This window comes from Rhinatrema bivittatum, chromosome 6, assembly GCF_901001135.1.
Source record: "Rhinatrema bivittatum chromosome 6, aRhiBiv1.1, whole genome shotgun sequence".
NCBI lineage: Eukaryota > Metazoa > Chordata > Amphibia > Gymnophiona > Rhinatrematidae > Rhinatrema > Rhinatrema bivittatum.
In genome coordinates, this window is record NC_042620.1 from 197,517,449 (window position 1) to 197,532,426 (window position 14,978).

At 48.6% G+C, this 14,978-nt stretch overlaps 1 protein-coding gene across 7 annotated transcripts in view; it reads left to right on the top strand.

The window, feature by feature from the left end:
- The window catches only part of PIKFYVE (phosphoinositide kinase, FYVE-type zinc finger containing), a 404,626-nt gene that overhangs the window by 31,943 nt on the left and 357,705 nt on the right, over positions 1-14,978 (top strand). For all 7 annotated transcript variants that reach the window (XM_029606384.1, XM_029606389.1, XM_029606390.1 and 4 more), the window contains 2 exons: positions 8,188-8,364; positions 11,322-11,440. In XM_029606384.1, coding sequence (XP_029462244.1) covers positions 8,188-8,364; positions 11,322-11,440 — 296 coding nt within the window. The remainder of the gene's footprint in view (positions 1-8,187; positions 8,365-11,321; positions 11,441-14,978) is intronic.

A 14,978-nucleotide genomic window follows, 5' to 3' on the forward strand; every position in this document is an offset into this window, starting at 1 on the left:
TCATTTGAACTTAAGGCCTGGCTTTTGAAAGGGGATGGATGAAAAATAAAGGGTACACTCAGGTGGTAGTGGCAACCATGCTTAAAAATCAGAAAAACTGAACCTCCCTAGCCTACATCAGTCTGGAGGCTATTCAAAGCTTACTGCCGAGAGAACAGAGTTTCTCCATAGAAGGTGGACATCTTGTAGGTACTAGACTTCTTACAAAAGGTGGCCAACTCTGGTCCTTGAGAGCCACAAATAGGCCAGGGTTTTCAGGATATCCACATTCCCTGTATGTACCAGGATCAGTCCAGACTGCTGGGGTTATGCCTCCCTTCCAGCAGATGGAGTCAGAGAAAAGCTGAAAAGCACCCCCATATTAACCCGGTGTGCCACCTGCGATCCTTCAGTATTCTCTGACTCCAGCAGATGAGAGGATGGCATAACCTGCAGTCCTGATCCTTTTAGAAAATTGTTTTTGATTACTACGTTGTAGTCGGTCTATTTTGATTATACCTTTGGCTAGATCAATATTCTGTAAGTTATTAAAAAAAAAATAATAAAAATCTTGAGCACTATTTAAGGGCAGGCAAGGCTGGGCAGTGCCCTAAAGCCTTTATACCCGGAGTTTTGCCCCTTTCCTGGTGAGTTTAGAGGGGGAGGTTTACCGGTGGGCCGGTCTCTCTCCCCTCCTATACAGTTCCAGAGACGGCTCATTCCTCTGGTGGATGCTAGTGCTGTATAGTGACGGCAGGGAAGTGATTCCCCTGCTTGGTGGCTGACAAAAAAAATAAAAATAAAATAATAAAAGCAGTTTTTAAGCCATTGACGGGTAGAATTTTAAGTGCTCTCTACCTTTTCTAGTCAGCCCCAGCCTGCCGATTTTCTCCCGGGCCTCCGGAAGGGGTGAATTTTTCACCTGATTTGGGTTGCATTTTCGTGCGCTTTTTGCTAAGCCGCGTGGATCACGTTGTGCAGCCTGTGGGGAGCTGGCGCTCCGGGTCTCCTGCGAAGGCCTCTGCTCCCAATGCATTCCTGGGGGTGAGGGACCTTTCACCACGGCCGATTTCGGGGCAAAAACCGGCTGTGCCGCAGTCGCGCGGCTCAGGGAACAGGCAGGCAGCCAGCCAGGGGACAGGGCATTGCTCCGACCCTGATCGCATCGGGAGCAGCGGCCATTTTGTCTGACCACGATGTTCAGGGATCGGAGGGAGGAGATACCCCTCTGCTTTCTCCGCCCTCAGTCCTCAAAGGCATCGGGTTTTGCAGCCTGACGAAGTTCCTCCTTCAGCATTACCTCAGGATCGCTCCTCCCATGGGGGGGGCCCTTAAAGCGACCTCACCCATTTTCTTCACAGTTTGTTTTGCTGATACATAAAGTATATTTAGAAGCGGAAGGTGCTTGGGAGGAGCAGCTCCCTCCTCCGGCTAAGGTTTTTAGGCCGGTTGAGGGACAGAGAGGGGCTGGTCTACGCCTTCCCCGTCTGGTTCCAGATGTAGGGCTCCCAATACCCCCCTATCCTCCAGATCCCGTGGTCCCAGACCCTTCCTTAGGGGATGGGGGTACTGATGTAGATGGGGCCGCTCCGCTGGAGGGGGATGATCCACAGGTGCTCTGTTTGTCCCGTAAAGAGGAACTGGACCTGTTAATCTCTCACGTGCTTCAGGAGCTGTAGATTCCAGCTCCGCAACAGGCGACGGATTCTTCTCCAGGAGACTCTGTTTTATCGGGACTTCGTGGTCCGCCTCAGACTTTTCCTTTTCATCCAAAGCTTTTCCAAATTGTGTCCCGGAAATGGGATGTGTCGGAGGCCTCCTTGCGAGTTAGCAGAGCCATGGAAAAGCTTTATCTGCTCCTGAGCGAGTCCTTAGAGCTCCTCAAAGTTCCTAAGGTGGACTCGGCAGTCACGGTCATAGCTAAGCACACCACGATTCCTGTCACGGGGGGGGGGGCAGCTCTCAAGGACCTGCAAGACAGAAAATTGGAAGTTTTACTCAAGCGGATTTTTGAGGTTTCTGCCTTGGGTGTGCGGGCTGCCATCTGTAGCAGCCTTATGCAGAGAGCTACCCTCCGCTGGATTCAGCAGATGCTCACGTCTCAGGAGCTTCCTCCTGAGGAGGTTGAGCAGGCTAACCATATGGAATCGGCAGTGGCCTATACAGCAGATGTGCTGTATGATCTTCTCTGCACCTCTGCACGTACCATGTCCTCGGCTGTGTCCGCAAAGCGGCTATTGTGGCTCCGTAATTGGTCTGCCGATGCTTCTTCTAAGTCGCAACTACGTTCCTTTCCTTTTAAGGGAAAGCTCTTGTTTGGAGACGAGTTGGAGCAACTTGTTAAAGCCTTGGGGGACAACAAGGTGTACAAGCTCCCAGAAGACAAGCCCAGACTGTCTCGTCCCTTCGGTGTGTTCCGGGGCTGTTTTCGGGGACAGCGACGTTTTCGGTCAGGCAGGGGTTCTTCCTTTGCTCCTCGACAAACTTCGTCCCGGTCTCAGGCATGGGCACATTCCTTTCATGGCAGATGGCCTCTGTGCTCCAGGAGCTCTCCTAGTTTCGCTGCTAGCAAAGCTCCCCAATGAAGGTACGCTCGCCCATTCCTCCATTCCTAAGATCGGGGGCGGCTCTCCCTGTTTCGAGAGGAATGAGTCAAGATCACCTCTGATCAATGGGTGCTAGATATTATAAATTACGGTTATGCTTTGGATTTTGCTTGGCCACTTTGGGATCTGTTTCTAGTCTCTCCCTGCAGGTCGCAGGCAAAACAGCAAGTAGTGCTTCAGACTCTGTCGCGGTTGAAGGCGCTGGGAGCGATTGTCTCTGTTCCGCCGGCTGAGCATCGGATCGGTCCTTATTTCATTTACTTTGTGGTCCCCAAAAAGGAAGGATCATTCCGGCCGATATTGGATTTGAAGACTGTCAACAGAGCGTTGCGGGTTCCTCGATTTCGGATGGAGAAGTTGAGATCTGTCATTGCAGCCATCCACAAGGGCGAGTTTTTGGCTTCTTTGGATCTGACAGAAGCTTACCTACACATAGGGATCCAACAGCACCATCAGCGGTTCCTGAGGTTCATGGTTTTGGGGGGGCATTATCAATTCCGAGCCCTCCCTTTCGGGCTAGCAATGGCTCATCGAGTCTTCACCAAGGTGATGGTGGTAGTGGCGGCGAGCCTTCGATAGGACAGCATTTTAGTTCATCCCTACCTGGACAACTGGCTCATCCGAGCAAAGTCGGAGGAGCTTTGCAAAGAGGCGATATGGTCGGTTTTGCGACGGCTGCATTCCCTCGGTTGGATTGTCAATTACGCCAAGAGCCAGCTGGTCCCGTCCCAGGTTCTGGAGTTTCTGGGCATATGATTCGACACGAATGTGGGCAAAGCTCCATCCTCCCCAGAGGGAGGGAAAAAGTTAATATCCCAGATTCAGCACCTGCTGGCCCTTCCTTTACCCACGGCATGGGATTATTTGCAGGTTCTTGGTTCTGTGGTGTCTACCCTGGAGTTGGTTCTGTGGGCCTTTGCTCATATGAGACCTTTGCAGAGGGCTTTGCTTTCCCGTTGGGACCCCAAGTCGGAGGAGTTCCAGCTGCCCTTGCCGTTGCTGGAACCGGCCAGGTCCAGCCTGGATTGGTGGTTGGTCCTGGATCACTTGCTTCAGGGCATAGACTTGGACAATCCCCGATTGGATAATCGTGACGACGGATGCCAGCTTGACCGGTTGGGGGGCAGTCTGTCAGTCACATTCAGCACAGGGTCAATGGACCCTTCAGCAAGCCAGTTGGTCTATCAGTCGTTTGGAAACCAGGGCAGTATGCCTAGCGCTGCAACACTTTCTGCCGCTTGTCAGAGGCCAGGCGGTGAGGATCTTGTCAGACAATGCGACCACCGTGGCATACATAAACCAGCAAGGGGGGACAAAGAGTCGGCTGGTGGCCTCCGAAGCGGACAAATTGATGGCTTGGGTGGAAATCCATCTGACACGCAGAGCGGCATCACACATTGCCGGGGTGGACAACGTTCAGGCAGACTTCCTCAGCCGGCAGTGGCTAGATCTCAGAGAATGGGAACTGTCCGAGGTGGTGATGTAGCTAGTGACACGCCGGTGGAGGTCCCCCCGGTTGGACTTAATGGCGACTCGACTGAACGCGAAGGCGGCTCGCTTCTTCAGTCGCGGACAGAAGCATGGAGCCTCCCATGGCCTCCAGATGTTCTCCTCTATGTGTTTTCCCCCTTGGCCGTTGGTGGGGAAGGTTCTAAGACGTATAGAATCCCACCGAGGACCGGTCATTCTGGTGGCTCCGGAGTGGCCTCGAAGGCCGTGGTTTGCAGATCTAATCAACCTAGCGGTGGATGATCCCCTACGTCTGGGTCATCTACCACGCCTTCTGCGTCAGGGTCCAGTATTTTTCTTCAGGCGGATCGCTTTTGTCTAGTGGCTTGGCTTATGAGAGGAGACAATTGAGAAAGAAAGGTTATCCGGAGGCAGTGATTACCACTCTTTTGCTTGCTCGAAAGACTTCTACTTCCCTCACCTATTCTCGAGTTTGGAAAGTGTTTGATTCCTGATGCAGTGGGTTGCACGTGTCTCCACGGAAGGCCACTATCGTTCATATTCCTGCGTTCTTGCAGGAAGGTTTGAAGAAAGGACTGGCATATAGCTCTCTGAGTCCAGGTAGCGGCATTAGGTTCCTTGAGAGGTAAGGTGGTTGGTGCTTCCATTGCAGGGCATCCGGACGTTGTTCGTTTTTTGAAGGGAGCCAAGCATTTACACCCGCCAGTGAGGTCAGTTTGTCCCTCTTTGAGTTTGAATTTGGTTCTTCGGGGGCTCTGTGGTTCTCCTTTCGAGCCTATTAAACGAGCCATGTTGAAGGATTTAACGCTCAAGGCAGTGTTTCTAGTAGCTATCAGTTTGGCTAGACACGTTTCGGAACTTCAGTCATTATCTTGCAGAGAGCCCTTCTTGCGTATCACGGATTCTGGGGTTTTGCTCCGGACGGTACCTTCTTTTCTACCTAAGGTGGTTTCGGCATTTCACGTCAACCAAACAGTGGAGTTACCAGCCTTTCCAGAGGTGGATACTAGCTCTCCTCAGTCTCGGGACTTGCGGAAACTCGACGTTCGCAGGATTCTTCTGCGGAACTTGGAGGTGACTAATGCTTTTTCCAATTGTCGGATCATCTTTTTGTCTTGTGGAGTGGTTCTAAGAAAGGGTGTAAGGCTTCTAAGACTACTATTGCCCGCTGGTTGAAGGACACCATTGCTTTGGCGTACATATGTCATGGGTGACCAGTACCGGATGGTCTTAAGGCTCATTCCATCAGGTTGCAGGCGGCGCGTGGGCTGAAAGCCAATGTGTGTCACCTCAAGAGATTTGCAGGGCAGCTACTTGGAAGTCCCTGCACACGTTTGCTAAGCATTACCATTTGGATGTCCGGGCTCCGGATATGGATTTGTTTGACAGCAGCGTGCTTTGAGTGGGACTCTCCGGATCCCACCCCGTTTAAGGCAGCTTGGGTACATCCCAGCAGTCTGGACTGATCCTGGTATGTTCAGGGAAAGGAAAATTGGTTCTTACCTGTTAATTTTCGTTCCTGTAGTACCAAGGATCAGTCCAGACACCTGCCCATGGGATGCTAGACGGGAGATTCCGCTCAGCTGATTGTTTATTCTCTTTGCAGAACCTTTTTTCTCTCTATAGGGTTGCACACCCTCTTGTTGATCTAGTCATTGGTTGCTAAATTTACTTCATTCTGCTTTGATATTGATTATACTGAAGGATCGCAGGTGGCACACTGGGTTATATGGGGGTGCTTTTCAGCTTTTCTCTGACTCCATCTGCTGGAAGGGAGGCATAACCCCAGCAGTCTGGACTGATCCTTGGAACTACAGGAACGAAAATTAGCAGGTAAGAACCAATTTTCCTATGAGTATGCAAGAGAGATTTGCATACAGTGGAGTCAGTGTTTGCAAATCTCTCATGTATATTCATTGTGGATATCCAGAAAACCGGCTTGTCTATGGCTCTCGAGGACTGGAGTTGGTTATCCCTAGTATAGACAAAGGCCTAGCACTCAGTTCATTAAGGGTGCAGGTAGCAGCCATATCCTGCTACAAGGGGTGTATTAAGGGGGTCCAGGAGGCACACCTGCATGTGGTGGACTTTCTGCAAGAGGCGACATGTATTTGGCTACTTTTCAGACCGATTTTTTTTTCCTCGGTGGGATCTTAACCTGGTCCTTAAAGCCTTAATAGGAGCACCCTTTGAACTCTTGAGGCAAGCATCCATCAAGGATCTCATGTTAAAAACTACTTTTCTGTAGTGATCTGTTCTGCCAGGTACATTTTGGAGTTGCAGGCCCTTTCATGCAGGGAATCTTACTTAGTGATCTCGCCTCACTCAGTCTCCTTCAGACCTCACTCCGGGTGTTGTCTGCCAGCATTCAAGAAGAAGGAACATAGGGGGAAAGATGACAGCCCTTACCTACTAGATATTTACATCATGATATTAAGATACTTATAAATGATACATGCTTTTAAGTTTTTTTCATGCTATTCGATGGATTATGAAGAGAAGTCACTTCCAAGGCCATGATAGTGAGATGGATCAAGGAGGGTCCTCTCTTTGGAATATATACTAAATGGCAGACCAGCACCAGAGGAGCTTCATGCACCCCCTGCGAGAGCACACGCGTCTTCCTGGGCAGAAGCATTGTTGGTAACCCTAGGAGAAATCTGCTGGACTTCCATATGGTCGTCCCTACACTCGTTTTCCAAACACTGTAGGCTGGACGTATAGGTGAAGGAAGACACTGCCTTTGGGCTCTTGGTTTTTAAGGCAGCCCTGTCTTCCACCCACCCAACCTAGGGAGGGTAGCTTTTGAATCTGCCAAGTGTAATAGACTGGTCTAGCAGATGAAAAGGAAGGTAAAATTTTCTCTTAACTGATAACTTTCTTTCCTTGAGTCCTGATAGTCCAGTCTAGGCCCCACCCAGGAATACAGGAGCCATAAGCAGAAATGCTCAAGGTATCCACTTCACTGCATTCCTTTCCTGAGAAAGGGAATGAATTTAAAGATAATTTTTGAAAAAGAGAAAATTAAAAGAAATAGAGGGCAAAAAGAAAGTGGTCCATTGGCAGGTGGCTATTGACAAGGGTCTGCAACCATTCTCCTTTAATGACCAAAGTGAGGTAATGGAAAAAGAGTGGGTTCTCTGTCTCCTGCAGCTGAGGAACAGGGTTATCCCAAGCGTAATGGACTGGTCTAGCAGGACTTGAGTAAAGAAAATTAATAGGTAAGAACTATTTTACTTTTATTTACATACTGTCTACCATTTCTTGTTTTGTCTATGATATTGCAACAGGAAAGAACATTGGTCAGGCTAGATAGAGCTTATCATATAACCTTTTTCTGCAGCCATAATTGACAGGGACCTCAGACTGGCTTGACTTTTTTAAGCTGTTACACACTATATTTTTGATAAAATTTTTGTCTTATAACTTTCACGCTCCCATCCCTTGCAGTTAACTCCTGCTTCTTTGGGCATCCAGCTCAATCAGAATTAACCTCTATTGGGTTATATTACAGTGAACCTTCATTTGCAACTGTTGTGGGGAATTTTTATCTTATTTTTATATTCCTCCTGCTCCTTTTCAACTCTGGCCAGCCATTGCAGTGAGAGTTCTTGGCCAGGGGCCACAAACCATGGATCTTGGGTGTTTACATGGAGTGATGGCTGAGAACCTTCCCTCTTGAGAGCTGTGAATGCAGTCTCCATATGCCAGTCCACAGCACTCATTGATCCACCACATGTCCAGTCTCTCCTGCTATAGCTTTAATATTATTGACATTAATATTGGGTAACTTGCCTACAAAACAGGGAGCAAGTTTTGCATTGAAATAAGTTAATTTATGGTGAAAACTTTCCTAACACTTGTTGGATGTAGGTGTGTAATTGGGAGAGTCATTATAGTCATGCTCCTGATTTGTGCCTTGTGCATTTTCTGAGTCCATGATTGGAAGGAGGCTTCTCATCAAACCCCAACAGCAAGAGCCTCTTAGTGACTGCATACAAGATAAAGAAAAAAAGGTTTGAAAGAATACATGTTGGTTCATGGAAATAGACCTATACTTCTGCTAGAAGCTCTTGCCTTTTTTTCTTTTCCTTCAAACCACAATGTCTATTATCTTCCTAATATATTTTAGATGATGGCCGGCCCACAGCCTCTGTGGACAGAACGGAGTCGGGGCAGGGGGACCCAGCAATCCTGAGAGGAAACTGGCCCAGTCCTCAGCCTCTGGCCAGGTCACAGTCGGTGAGATCTCCCATTCCATACAAAAAGCAACTCGCAGGGGAACACCAGCGACACTCCACACTCTCAGGTACAACAAAGCCACAAAAGGGCAAGGGGTGTCACAGAGGTGGAAAGTGTTGTGGATACTGCTACAGTCTCAGTATTAAAGCAATGGTAGATGTTATCAGAAATTTGTTTTTAGCCTGGCATAAACTCACCAATTAAGTACCGTATTTTTCGCTCCATAAGATGCACCTAGGATTCAGAGCGGGAAAATTAAAATAAATAAATAAATAAATAAATGGTGTGCTAAACCGGCTCTGTTCCTGGGCATCTGTGCATCTTATGGAGCAAATTAGGGTAGGGCATAAAATGTTTATTTTGTCCCCATCCCAACCCTTTAAATTTAATTAACTACAATCCCCCACCCTCTCGATTCCCCCCCCCCCCCCCAGACTTACCAAAAGTCCCTGGTGGTCCAGCGGGGGTCTGGAGCGATCTCCTGCACTCGGGCCGTCTGCTGCCAGTATTCAAAATGGCGCTGATAGCCTTTGCACTTACTATGTCACAGGGGCTACCGGTGCCATTGGTCGGCCCCTGTCACATGGGAGGAGCACAATATGGCGCCGGCCGTCCATTGCTCCTACCATGTGACAGGGGCCGACCAATGGCACCGGTAGCCCCTGTGACATAGTAAGTGCAAAGGCTATCGGCGCTATTTTGAATACTGGCAGCCGACGGCCCGAGTGCAGGAGATCGCTCCAGAGCCCCGCTGGACCACCAGGGACTTTTGGCAAGTCTGGTGGGGGGGGGGGGGGTGTCAGGAGGGTGGGGGTTGTAGTTAGTTAAATTTAATGGGATGGGGAATGGGGACAAAATAACATTGGTTGTAGGTTTTGGGTTTTTTTTTTTTTTTTTTTACTATTTGCTCCATAAGACGCGCAGACATTTCCCCCCACTTTTGGGGGAAAAAAAGTGCGTCTTATGGAGCAAAAAATACGGTATATGTTATACTGTCTGCTTGGTAAAATACCATGAACCAGGAATGCTGACTTTGACATGGCTTTGACCAGTAGGGATTGGAAGGGTATTTGGACCTCTGTCCATCATGTTTCAATTTGCATAAAAAAGGTTGCCCTAATGTTTACCAGATGCCCTTATTTTACTCAAAAATATATCCTGATGCTAGTAACTTATGTTGGCAGGGATGTGGAGAGATTGGCACCTTTTGACACGTGATGAGGCTGTCAAAGTGTCCAGTTTTTCTGGTCTCAGGTCACTCGGGTTGTGGCTGATATTTTAGGCTATCTTTTTTTTTTTTTTATCGGGCCTGGTCTCAGACTCCTGGGGAGGTGGATTGGCTCTTCAATACCGGTAAAGAGTAGGTCGGTCGGACAGTTGCTGTTAGCTGCTCGATTCACAATTGCTAAATTTTGGAAAGCCAATCTAAATTTAGATTATTGGCATGCCCAAGTCAAGGACGTTGCTGATATTGAACGTTTAATTTTGATCCCTTGAATGCTCACTCTGTTTCTGCACCTATGGGGGCCATATGTGGAATATTGTGAACACTTACGGGTTCTTGCTATTTAACCAATACTGCAATTCTTGTTTGTGTGTGGATTACTTTCATGCCTGTTTTTTTTTTTTTCGAAATGTCAAAGAATCTTGTCTGCTACTGGTATTATTTGTTAAGCCTAAAAGCTGTTTAAATAGTTAAAAAAAAAAAAAAAATACCATGAACGAGATTTAAATCCCACACAAAAAATTTGATGCCTGCAAAGCAGTTTGCTTGCACATGTTTGAAAAGGTACAGCTTTTTTCCAAAGATGGCTGAGAATCTTCCCTCTTAGGTGCTGTGAATGCAGTCTCCATATGTCAGTCCACAGCACTGAACTGCAGCTTGGAGAAGTGGGAAATGGCAGGTGGGGAATCCATAGAAAATAAAAGGTCTAATACAAAACATGTACAATGAGCATTGGGGAACCTTTGCCAGATTCTGAATTTTTTGCATGTTTTGGGCAAAAATCCCACAGTACGTTTCAGCAGTTGATTTTCCATGAACAGGTTTTTCTTTTTTTTTTTTTTTTTTATAGAATGTAGAAATTAAATCCTTGGACAAGACAGGCCATTTCAAAACTGTGCAAATTGGGTATGATCTCTGTGTGGATATGTACTATATGTATGCATACAATACAGAAGTGTATACCCATGCATGTGATCTTCATATGGAACAGTGGTATATAAAATGTCTAAATTAAAAAAAAATATATATATATATATTGTTCCATATGAAGATCACATGTATGCGTATACACTTCTGTATTGTATACATGTGTTTTTGGGTTGTTTTTTTTTTACCAAAATCTCTAGAGCTTTTTGTTGTAGTACAAGAGCTTTCTAGACTACAAAACTTTTTGGTTGATCCTTTATCACAACCTGTTGCGTTTTCTCTAGCATCTATTCAGCTGCCAGAACTGCTCATACAGATATTATTTCTGATACTATATGTGCAGTTGGGTATTCCACTTTCGTTTTACAGGTCTGGGGAAATTGGGGTATGCGTAAAAGTCCCTGATTTTACTAGGTTGCTTCACAACAGTTTCTGTTGGCAAACTGTAGCTGGCAGTGATTAGATAGAGTGTGGGTGGTACTTTGGTTTGTAGTCTGTAGACCTCGCTCTAAACAGAAATCAGTTTTGCCACTTTTCTTTTTCGTGATTTGTTGATTTTTCTTTAGAGCTAGGGTGGTGTCACCTGCCAGGTGGCCCTCTTCACCGCTCATAGCTGGTAGGAGCTGCCTCTGAAGCTGTTGCCACCTCGCGCCCTTCCTGGCCTGAGCACACCATCTTCAGAGGGTATTGTTGCACAAGTCAAGGGGTTGGCATTTTCTTGTTCTTAATACCAGAAAAGCATTCAGATAGCATTGGGGATAGAATAAAAAAGGGTCCGAAACTTTCAGTGTCCCTTTTCTTCATTAGTGGCTTCCAATTTTGTATTTCACTCATTTTTTTGTCTTTCTCTCCCCACCTCCCAACCCAACCAGAAAACCGACAGAAAGCAGATCCTCCTCTAGGAGGTCATGACCCTCGGACAGCTGTTCAGCTGAGGAGCATTAGCACCGTCTTGAAGCGTCTGAAAGAAATTATGGAGGGTAAAAGCCAGGTATGGTATCCAGGCTGAAGGAACTCGAGCTTGCTTGCCCTTCCAGGGCAGCAGAGAGTGTTCATTTTCACATAAACCACAGTTTGTGGCAGCATTGTTATTGCCATTCTAGCACAAACATAGCTTCAGTTCCTTCTAGTTCTATAGAAGAGAACTGCATCAATGTACTTATTACTCTTAACCTGGTGTGCCACCTGCGATCCTCCAGTATTTCTCTGACTCCAGCAGATGAGGGTGACAGAACCTGCGGTCCTGATCCTATTAAAAAAAAAAAAAAAAATCTAAAAGAACTAAAGGAGTTTGTTTAGGCAGGAGGTGTTCAGCCTTCAGTGTTCTGCCAGTGGCTAAATCAAGCTATTAAAAAAAAAAAAAAAAAGAAAGGATTAAGTAGTTAGTTTTTTTTCTGGAGGTGAGCAAGTCCTCCGAGGTGCTGCCTTGGTTGAGGCACGGCTGGGGTTGGATGCCCCGCTAGCTGTCTTACCTGAAGCCACTTTTTCCACTGGTAAGTAGGGAGATTTACCAGTGGGCCGGTCCCTCCCCCTTGCACCCTGAGATGGCAAAATTCCTCGGGGGTCTGCCTGTGATGCATTTGAGGTCCTGGGGAAGTTTTTCCTCCGAATATAGTTTGCTACTGTGCGTACAGGCTCCCGGGGCTCCGGAGGGGTGATTTCGCCGATTTTTGTCAGTCCCGTGCTCGCTCCCTTACTGCTGGTATGCCTTGGGGTTCTGTGTGTTCAGCTTGTGGGGAGCCGGTGGCGCGGCTCTCCCTCAATGGCATTTGTGCACCATGCCTCCTGGGAGGTGAAGGACCATCGGGGAGCAGCAGTGGGCCGTTTTCAGTGAGCTCCCGAGGGACAGGGAGGAATTCGTGCTCTTGCCAGCCTTTGCCTGCCCCGCCCGCATCTAGTGTGGGAACGGCAGCCATTTTGCCTCCCCCACGCTCCAGTGTGGGGCTGGATGCAGGGGGGAGGGGAGATCCCTGCCCCGCTTTCCCCACCGACTTTGAGCCCCTGTCAGGCTGCAGAATCCAGTGCCTGCTTCCTCTCCAAGATTGGACCCCTTTCTGGGGGGGGGGGCCTTAAAGGGGCAGCTTCCTTTTTCTTCCAAATTTGTGCTTTTGATGTACAAGGCTTTCTTGGAGGCCGAGACTGAGTTGCAGGCTGAGGAGCTTCCGCCTGCAAAGGTGGCTAGGCTTTCTGATGGTTCCAATTCCTCCAGTGGGAGGACGGGCCATGCGAATTTGAACCACTCTGGGATCCCAGCTTCCGATCCACCGGATCCCCCATCGCAGGACCCCCCTCCACGCGGATATGGACAGGGATTTTGATGAGTCCAGCTCAATTGAGGGGGATGATCCGCGGGTCCTCATAATATTTCGGAGGGAGGAGTTTGATCACTTAATCCCTCATGTTCTGGCGGAGCTTGATATTGAGGCTCCCCGTTCTCACAGGACAAGCAGGATGGTAGTCCTCACATATGGGTGACATCATAGGATGGAGCCCAATCACGGAACACTTTTGTCAAAGTTTCCAGAACTTTGACTGGCCCCTTCTGGGCATGCCCAGCATAGCATTAACCATGCAGCCAGCAGGGGTCCCCCTTCAGTCTTGTTTAAAAGCTACAGGCAGTGCCGAAAAATAAAATAAGAAAATGTAACGAACACAACACCACGGGGCGGCGGGCGGGTTTCATGAGGACTAACATCCTGCTGTCCTGTGAGAACACCTGTTACAGGTAAGCAACATTTGCTTTCTCTCGGGACTTCAGGCCCCTCCTAAAGCCTTTCCTTTTCACCCGATGCTACTTCACCTCAAGACCCGAGAGTGGGAGGTGCCCGAGGCCAGCCTTCGGGTTGGGAGGGCTATGGAAAAGCTCTATCCGCTGCTGGACGAATCCTTGGCTGTCCTTAAGGTTCCTAAAGTGGACGCGGCCATCTCAGCTATCACTAAGCGGACGACCATTCTGTTGGTAGGGGCTGCCGCTCTTAAGGATCGGAAGCTGGAGGTTTTTCTTAAGCGGATCTTTGAGATCTCTGTGCTTTGCATTCGGGAGGCGGTATGCAGTAGCCTCATGTAAAGGGTGACCCTTCGTTGGGTGCAACAGTTGCTCACCGCGCAAGAATTTCCTCTGGTGGAAGTGGAGCAGGCAGATCGAGTGGAGGCGGCTGTTGCTTACACTGTGGATGCCTTATATGATCTTCTCCGGGCCTCCTCACGCACAATGGCTTCGGCGGTCTCGGCTTGAAGACTTCTGTGGCTCGAAGACTTCTGTGGCTCTGCAACTGGTCGGCCGATGTTTCCTCTAAAGCCCAGTTGGACAAACTTCCCTTCAAAGAGAAGTTCTTGTTTGGGGATGATCTGGAAGCTCTTATCAAATATCTAGGGGAAAATAAGGTGTACAAGTTGCTGGAGGATAAGCCTAGAACCTCCAGGACTTTTGCTTCGGCTTGCCCTCTGTTCCGGCCAGCGCAGGTTTCGGCAGGTCAGGGCTCAGACCTTTACTCCACGTCAGCCGTCGACGAGGTCTCAGGCTTGGAATAATTCCTTTTCTGGTCGCAGGCCTCTCCGCGATGGGGGTCCTCGGGGGTATTCCGGGGTCAAGTCCTCCTAATGAAGGTGTCCTGGCCCACCCCTCTGTCCCAGTGATAGGCGGCCGCCTGTCTCTATTCTTCGAGGAGTGGGTCAAGATTACGTCAGACCAATGGGTTCTTAGTATCATTGAACATGGCTACGCTTTGGATTTTGCACACCCGTTGCGGGAACTGTTTTTGATGTTGCCATGCGGGTCCTGCGCGAAATGGACAACGGTAACTCAAACCTTGGACAGGATGAAAGCCCTGGGAGCCACCGGAGATCCCACCGGAGGAGTACAGGACCGGCAGATACTCCATATATTTTGTGGTTCCTAAGAAGGAAAGCTCCTTCCGCCTGATCCTGGATCTCAAGAAAGTGAACAAGATGCTTTGGGTCCCCTGCTTTCGCATGGAAATTCTCCGCTCAGTCATTGTGGCCGTCCACTCCGGCGAATAATTGGCCTCTTTAGACCTGACGGAAGCGTATCTCCACAGGGATCTGCGAGCAGTATCAGCGGTTTCTCAGGTTCATGATTTTGGGCAAGCATTATCAGTTTCAAGCACTCCCGTTCGGATTGGCGATGGCTCCCTGCGTCTTCAACAAGGTAATGGTGGTGGTAGCAGCGGTTCTCAGGCGGGAGGGGATTTTCGTTCATCCCTACCTGGACGATTGGCTCATCCGTGCAAAGTCTGTGGAGCTTTGCAAGATAGCGGTTCAGTCAGTAATGGACCGACTCCGATCCCTCGGTTCGGTCGTCAATTTTGCCAAGAGCCAGTTAGTCCCATCCCAGGTGCTGAGCTCTTAGGCGCTTGGTTCGACACATCGGTTGGCAAAGTCTTTCTCACGCAGAACGAAGCGACAAGTTAACTGCGCAGATCTGGCAGCTGTTGTCTCTACCATTTCCCCGGGTTTGGGATTACTTGCAGGTGCTTGGTTCTATGGCGTCTACTCTGGAGTTAGTACCT